At 39.1% G+C, this 8,753-nt stretch overlaps 1 protein-coding gene across 1 annotated transcript; it reads left to right on the top strand.

Moving 5' to 3' along the window:
- The first annotated feature begins 434 nt into the window (after positions 1-434).
- mcrip2 (MAPK regulated corepressor interacting protein 2) lies at positions 435-8,715 on the top strand. Its single transcript, XM_059336139.1, has 5 exons — positions 435-1,074; positions 1,380-1,449; positions 3,048-3,181; positions 6,161-6,268; positions 8,268-8,715. The coding sequence occupies exons 1-5, from the start codon at positions 1,020-1,022 to the stop codon at positions 8,336-8,338; spliced, it is 438 nt and encodes a 145-aa protein (XP_059192122.1). The 5' UTR covers positions 435-1,019; the 3' UTR covers positions 8,339-8,715.
- The last annotated feature ends 38 nt before the right edge of the window (positions 8,716-8,753 follow it).

Raw genomic sequence — 8,753 nt, 5'->3', positions numbered from 1 at the left:
GATGTGATCTAACACAGTGTCAGTTGGTGTAACCAGTAATTGTTTCCCATAAAAATCTGATTATATACAGGGAAATAAATGTGAACTAAAATGAGAAAAAAATACAATCCACGTTCACATTGCAACATTATGGTATATAACAAATTTTTACATAATTTGTCAAACTTTTTTTTTAAATGGTTGTATTTTGAATATGTTCTGCTCAATATTGATGAAATGTGTAAATGTAGAAATACTACCAAAAAAATGATTTGATGTTTTTTAAAATTAAGTAATTATATGTATAAGTCCACTTAAATATAATGTAGGTGGATGAAGTATTTAATATTTATCATTTCTTTGTGGTTACATTTGACATCTTGCCAACCCTTATTTGTCGCTGACCCATTTAAACTCATCTGGACAGGATTATGTCAACAAGATTTTATTTTGAAAATTCTGACCGGAAATCGTGCTCCTCACTGTGGCTGGCTTGACACTGGCCATGCATAGTAGCTTTTCGTGCTGATGAAAATATCAAAGTGTGCAGTGTCCTTGTATTCTGTCAGAGAGCGGTGTCGCAGTCAGTCCCGGAGCAGAGAGGCTAGAGTGTCCGGCCTGGAGTGTCACTGTGCTCGGATGTCAGGAACCACGAGGTCCCACCTCTGACTGACTGATCCCCGGCTTGTGGAGCCGCTTTCTCCTTGGATGACCTACACGCAACCTCTCGCAGGAGCAGCGGACGTCGGTGCGTTACGGCCGAACACCTGCTGGTTAGGAGGTGCAGCAGGGTGCGTATTAATATACAGCGGGCAACAAGTCAAAGGTACTCTCTGGCAGGCTTCAGGCCGACTCTGGAGCAGCTGACCCGGGGAAAATAATAAGGCACGCTGCGAATTTCTTTCCCCCATCGTGGCTGCGTCAGGAGGAGCGGACAGAGGACTGGAAGTTGCAGGGCTGACAGCCAATGTGCGCACCTGAAAATTAAGAAGACAGACAGTTCTTCAAACACAGACACCACAGAATATCTTGGCGTTCACATGATGTACACAATCACCAGAGGTCCCAGCAAACTTGTTACACAACGGAGGACAGGTTGGTGAATTAATCTCTTATCTAAAGCATGATGCAATGTCACATCAGCTGGTTTGTGTCCCATGAAGGGGAAGTTTTGGGGACAGTGCCATAGTTAAAACGGTTCAGTGTTTGTTTGTTTTTGTTTCTTTCACCTTTGTCAATTCAGTATTTTATTGCACTTTTTGCACGTTTATGTGAAGCACTTTGGTGCGTCTCAGCCGTAAATGGGCTATATAAATAAATTTGACTTTGACTTTGACATGCAACGGGTTTCAAGATGTGCAGAGCATGAAAATAATTTAACTCTCAGCTTTGTCTTAAAGGTCCCACACAACAAGTCGAGACCAAATTCAGCGACCTGAAGCTCAAGCCGACGTCTTGGCTCTCATCAAAGTAAGTAGCTGCTCTTGTCTAGCTTTTATTTATTTTTTTATTATTATTTTTTGCAAGATCATTTATGAGGGTTGTTTGAGCTACTAGGTCCAAAATACTCAGCACGTGCGCCGTGAGTAGTGCGATCATGTATCACATCGGTGTTCGATGTTCCGACGATTTCTGGTGCCTTGTCGAAAATGCTACCGTTTATAGTTGAGCTCAATATCGTCACCCTGTTAAAATAATCGCGTAAGTTAATTTTTTTTGTCAAAAATTTTTTTTTTTTCCTAAATCATCTCCTCATGACGCCGGCCACCTATGGTAAAATCACCTACATCCTCAGTTGATCAGATCATGTGATTTTACCCCTTTAAGATAATGGCCTATGTCAACTGTGTAACTTAAGCGGATTTATTATGCCTAACTCAAATAAAATGTGACTTAGGCAATTTTTTGAACATGCCTTTGTGACTTAAGCAACATATGGTAACACTTTATTTTGAAGGTGTCTACATAAGAGTCACACAAGCCTGATGTCAGAAACATGACATGACAAGTATCATGAGCATTAATGTTACTTCAAAGTGTCATTAATGTTCATGACTCATCCCACGTCATGTTTATGACAGGCTCATGTCACTCTTATGTAGACACCTTCAAAATAAAATGTTACCATATCTTGCTTAAGTCACAAAGTCATGTTCAAAAAATTGCCTAAGTCATTTATTTCTCTTAAGTTACATAATTTACACACAGTGTTATTACTATGCCAATAGCCATCCTTTGTTACATTCTTTTTAAGTGAAATGATCAATATGTTAGTCATATGCTACACTTTTGGTGAAGTTTTTTGTGTTTCCTGCAAAACTTGAAAAAAATAGTTAGCCGTTTATTTTAACAGGGTGACGATATATTATGTTCATTTATGTTTTTTCGGAGCATATTTTCATACTTACATCATTACTATTATTTCCACGCATGTGCAGAATTGCCATGTAGTACAGGTGCATCTCAATAAATTAGAATATGATGGAAAAGTCCATTTCCTGTTCAAGTCAAATATCCCCAACCAAGTATTGAGTGCATATAGATGGACACCTCAGGTTTTAGTGTCAGTGAGTCAATATTTAATATATAGCTTCATAGGGTAAAATCTATTCTAAAAGAAGCAAAAGCAATTAGCCTTTACTGTCAAACAGTAAGCCTCAATTGACCAGAATGCATTGCATCTACGGGATGTGTTGCATTTAGTGTAAAGCTTGCTTTTTCTCCACTGCTACAAACTCTTGAGATCTTACATTTAGATATTGCTTATGTGAGTGGCTGAATGATATTCTAGGATAAATAAAGTAACATCTGGTCATGTAAGCACAAATTAAACCAAGTGAAAACTCAGCAATGTCTTTCTGTATGCAAATCAGTTTCTCTGAACTGTCTGCTGATGACGACTAGAGATATTATTTGTTTTGTATAATTATCCAAGGTCAACAATGACTCTTCATCCCTTCCCCGAAAAAATTAAATCTATAACCTGATGATATAAGCATCACTACAGGGTGTCAGCACAAAGCATATTACCTGTCAGTATTTCAATTATCTCCGTCTGATTTCTGCAGCTCTCCGCCCCCAAAGATTGTGTTCAATCGTCTGAACGGGAAGCGCTACCACAGTGCAGCCACACAGAAGCCCGCCAGCCCAGCGGAGGGATTCACTCCCGCACATGAAGAAAACGTCAGATTTGTGTATGAAGGTGAGAGTCGCAGGATAATACGTGAGTGGATGTGGGTCCAAGTGCAAGGTCAGACCTCCAGGGCAAATCCTGAAGCCAGCAGAGATTGGAGATCTTTCCCACAGGCTTACAAGGTTGGCAGTTGAGAGGATAGAAACATTGTAGAGGGCAGATACTCTCTTGCTTTTTTCTCTCTTATTTCTTACTCCTTTATCATGTTTTCATGACTGAGCAGCTGCACTGTAGCGAGAGAATGCTGGTTGGAGGCTCTGGGTTTACATTTTGACACATTTGAATAACTGCAAAAGTCTTGGGGGCAAACTTTTTCAGTAAGTGCTGAAAACGTTTAATCAATTATTGAATCAGTTTAATATTATTCAGCAACACTTTTCATTACTGATTTCAGTGAGTTTTCAAGTAAAATGCCAAACATTTGCTTGTTCCAGCTGTTCAAACCTATGATTGTAAAAGTAAATACAAGAAATGTCACTTTGTGAGGGTTTTGGCGGCCCCTGTGGACAAAAGCGGTACTGTTTACATGAGCACCACCGCCTCCTTTTCTAGATAGCACATGATTTGTTTTGGAAGCAAGTGCCTTTTAATAATTTGTTTTCCCTTGGTGAATTCTTTTCATTTTCTTTCTGCTGATCATATCCCATTTTCAGCCATAACCACAATATCAAAGGTCCAATATAAAATTCTCTAAAGAAAAATCTCCACCTGCTACTTTGCCAGGGAAAATGTAAACAGAGGCTCATCTCGTCTGTGTTCCTTAAATCGTTTTTTTTCTTACTTCTACATAGATGAAGCCAATCTTCTTGCTGATAATCTTGCTTGCTTTTGTAGCTCGTATGGAGGCATCAGTTTAAATGGAGACAGTTTCATAACCAGTCAGAAACTCTGTAGATGCTTTAACTGAATATTTTTAAGTTTCTAACTGATGGTCAGACAAAATAAACAATACAGAGATGTCAGCTATCAGTCTATCAGTCTATCTTTTTGACATATGGATAAAATGCCATTAGATTATGTAAGGGATAATGCCCGACGAGGTGTCGGTTATCAGGAATTAAATGGACTTTGTGGAGTTCAGTCGAGACCATTGAGTGTTCACCCAGCCCATGGTACAACAAGAAAATAATCATCAAACAATCGTTATTGTTAATGAAAAGAAATGTTAGTTGCAGGTAGCCCCATTTTTAATCATCAGCCGCTATATTTCGTTTTATCAGCAATTTTATGTGTCTTTACCAGGAAGTGTGTTGTACTGTATAACAGGAACAGTCAGTCATGGTGTGAAATGGCCAGTAACACTTAAGAGACGCCCCCAAAATCCAGAACAGTTACTATGAGTTTTCACTGTTCTTAACCAAACATTATCTGCTGTATATATTATGTGATTGCCTAAACATTACTCTATTAGTCCTGGACTGGTTTCTGACTAATTCCTTGATAACTAACCAGACATCTGAAGTGTTACAGTAACTCAAACCACGGTACTGAGCTCACTTTGATACATGTTTTGTTTACAGTTACGAACATTGTCAGGACTCCCAGCAGTTACTGATGACACTGAATATACTGACACCTTGAACCGCAACCTCACAGAGGAAATTACAATATTTGTCCTTACAGAGAGCACATCAGGCCGAGAGTCATTCAAACCCAGCAATGATTAAAAATCACGGCTGGGCCCCACTTGCCCCGTCTTGAAGTTTACCCAGCATGCCTCACTGCTGGCCAATACTTCATGCCGTGTTGGAAATGAATGACTCGTAGAGCTGAATCGGCATGAACTAGTTATCTGTGTTGCTCTTGGACTGCTGCCAGTACAGACTGCTTTGTGGCGTCCTTTTGTGACCTTTTTTGTGAATTTTTTGCTGCTTGCACCCGAAGAAACAACTCCAGCACGGTCTGTCGAGTTGTTTTAAGATAGAAAATCCGATGGCTCACACTCCAGCTAAACGTGTTCACCGCCACAAAAGTCACATGTTTAGATAGCATGTGATACTCCCCTATGCACGCATACAACTTGTCTATTGGTATGTGTTTTGTGTATTTGACACACCTTTTTTAAAAGTTACACAGGCTGCACAAACTAAGTATATAATGAGTTGCTTTGTGTTCAAGGTGAGCTGAAGACCCTTCTACAGAGCCAAAACCTTGAGGCTTATCTGGAGATAAAGCTGGAAAACCTTCACTTGCAGCAAATAGGAATCCCACCTCAGACTAGTTTAGCTTTCTCACAACTATTTACATTTGTCTTACGCAGCCTCAAAGGTAGCTGCCGCTTTGATATATTGGAGGCTTTTTTAGGTGATATCTCAGTGATAGGGCTAAGTTCAGAAATGGAGGAGGAAAGAAAAGTTAATCAGTAATATTTTATACCCCCGTTTAACCTTTGTGCATCCCTTGTTACCTTCAACAACAAAAGTTACATTTCACCCATCTTCAGTCCTGATCATCACTATGAAATATTAATACATTTTCAGAATTTTACCATCAAAATTCCAGTTTGTTTTTACATAATGGAAAAAAAACAAAAAAATAGATTTGTTTTGCACAATAAATGCAAGGGGGAACTTTTATTTGTATTTTGTCAGTCTGGGAAGATGCATTTTTTCTATTTTTTTGTAGTGTCAGATTAAAAAAAAAGCCCCCATTTGTAAAACTGTTATAACCTTTTCAAAAAATTTTTTTACATAATGGCACTTTTTTATGAAAAGTACACAAAAATGTAATTAGTTTCTGTAAACATTTTTTTCAGTCTGGGATTTGTCAATGATTAGGAAAGACATTGATTGTGTTGCATCTCATCAAACACTGCAGTGCATCATGATACAACAGCTATATATATTATTAGAAAATGGCTCAATCTGGTGGAAAATAATAAAAAATACAACTTTGAAGGACTCTTGATTGAAAGCCGGGTGTAATATAATGCATGACTCTATGCTAAATGGCAGTAGGATTCAAAATCTGTGTGCTGTTGGTTTGCAGCATGGCAGGAGGTGGAGCAGAAGCTGGGGGACGGGGAAGGTGGAGAGAAAGCCGACAGCCAGGTTCCCATTCAGTACACTGAGAAGACTCCCAGTGCTGCGATGAAGAGTGAGTACCTACATCTCCACCTTAAACAGTCATCATTAGGATTCGCATACAATTATCATTCATTCACACGCTAAGAGTCTTCAAAGGAAACGACAACAAAGACCTCAATAGATCTTATCTCACACTCAGTTTTATGGCATCCTAACAGATAAGACTTCCTGTGTTTTGACCCACTCATCTTTGAACTAGTATCCCTGACATGTTTTTTTTTTTTATTACCCCTGGTTATTTTAACACCAGAGGAAAAGTGAATGGCTGGTCTCATCTTACATGTTATGTGTTTTGGCTCGGCTTCATCCGTAGCCAGAGGTTAATTGTTGTAGTAGTGTAATTTTTAACTCCTCTGTGGTCTATGAGAACCAGGCTGTTCCAGATAAACCAGCTGTGACTGCTGACTGCAGCGTGTCCCGTCTTGCCTCACACACACACACCTGTCTGCTCCGGTTCCTTCTGTGGCTCAGTGCCATCAAAGTTTGACTCTTTGAGGGCAATTTGAAGTTCACTTTGGACTTAATTATTTATTGTATTTTATTAGAGGCACTTGATTCATATGAACAGCAGTCAAAATTTGAGTTGCAAGTTAAGTCTTTTAAGTGTCAAGTCTGGAATTTACCTTGGATCATCTTTTTTAGCCGTCAATATGTTTGTATAGATTGGAGCTACATTTTGTACAGACATTCATGATCCCCAAAGGATGAAGTTCCTCTAGTGCCGCCATGACAATAGGAAGTTTCAGTTGGGGTTTGTCTCAGTGGATGGATTGCCATTAAAAGTGCAACATAGTCATGCTCTCCTTAGTAATTAATTGTAATTACTTTAATGATCTTGAAATTAACTTTTCATCTAGTTTCATCCAATCAAATCCTCTATTTGTCCAAGTTTATGACTAAATACCTGCAAAACTAAAGTTAATTCCAACATCCTCAGCTGTAAATACACCAATCTGTATCAGTGTATTGATTCAATATCATTGAATCAAAGGAAAATATGGATATATATATACTGTCATGGAAAAAAATATTAGATCATTGTTTTCTTCAGTTTCTTGTTCATTTATCATCTTGATAATAACCAAAACCATGGAAAATGGCTAGATATCAGCTCTTAAATTAAACTCTTATGAGCCATCTTTGTTGTTATCATTATATTTGTCCAAACAATGGATAATATCCTGCTTAAACCTGTGATTTATCCCCCTACTGATGTCAGGCACAGCTCTACTTTGAGCTTAATGCTAAGTACCACCTCATAGAGCTGAAGACTCTTTGTCGTGTTTAAATATTTATTAATGTCTAAGATGAGAAACAGCGCCAAATTAAAGCAACATTAAAAGTTGTAATAAGTAACCCAGAGTATGAATGCACTTTTATGCCTGGTTGCACAGATCATACCATGTTGTTTTCCAAAGTGGATTTGACTTTCCATAAAACAAATTGATGAACTAGAATGTAAATCAGAGACCTCCACCCTCCACTCAGGCCAATGATGCATTCAAATGCTCCTCGGCTGGTCCCATTCTTTGAGTTGGGAAGTCGTTCTTCCAACTTCAGTGTGTCCATGAGATTTATTTAGTAATGTGAAAACAACCTGGACGCTAGTTACACAAAGATGATTTGTTGGTAGCCGTTTCCAGTATTTGAGGCGACAAAGAGCGAAGGAAACGGATCAGGTTCTAGTTCTGATGTGAGGATGTATTCACGTACCATATCCCAGTTGGGAACTTTTTCAGATTATTCCAACATGATATAAATGCCTCAAATCTTGTATTAATGAAAGGGAAAAATGATTTGTGTTTTCTGTCCCGTGATTCAAAACGTCTCCAAAGTTTAATGGGTTCTTTCTCAACCAATACTCCACCAGGTTTCACTAGGTTTTCTGTAACCCGTTGACAAACAAACTAAGCCATAAATCTCCCTTGCGGAGGTAATAATAGATCAAATGAATCAATGATTGAATGTGGATTATGCTTAATTCTTTGTCCACTCTGTTGTCTCTGCAGACTTTGTGCCCATAGATCTGGAGGAGTGGTGGGCTCAGCGCTTCCTTGCCAACATCGCCAACCTGTCATGACTGGCTGAGGCTTTGAGGCGGAACAGGAAGCACCGCGTCGATGCTGCGTGGTGAGCGCATCACGAGGCCGGAGAGGAGGCGAGCGAGTCTCCAGGAGCTGCGGTGCGAAAGGGTCGTGCGTAATTTGGAATCTGATTCGATGCCCTGCGCTTCACGCTGCTGTAGATGCAACGACAGCGAGCTAACTGTGAACTGACAGCGCTGACTTGAAATTGTGCTGCTTTGAAGGACCCGTCTCGCTCTACGTGAACGACGTATCGGATAGAAGCTGTGAGAACCCTGCCTCCTTTCTCAAGTGTTCTCGGCTGATCTTTGGATATAAATCTATTGAAAAGCAAAAAAAGTAAAATGTTTTTCAAAAAATGTCCTGTGTGGAATTTGTAAATAATTAGACCATATTATATTGAAAGTGTTT

The sequence above is a fragment of the Centropristis striata genome, chromosome 1 (assembly GCF_030273125.1).
Source record: "Centropristis striata isolate RG_2023a ecotype Rhode Island chromosome 1, C.striata_1.0, whole genome shotgun sequence".
In the NCBI taxonomy this organism is placed as follows: Eukaryota; Metazoa; Chordata; class Actinopteri; order Perciformes; family Serranidae; genus Centropristis; species Centropristis striata.
This window is presented reverse-complemented; position numbering and strand designations above follow the sequence as displayed.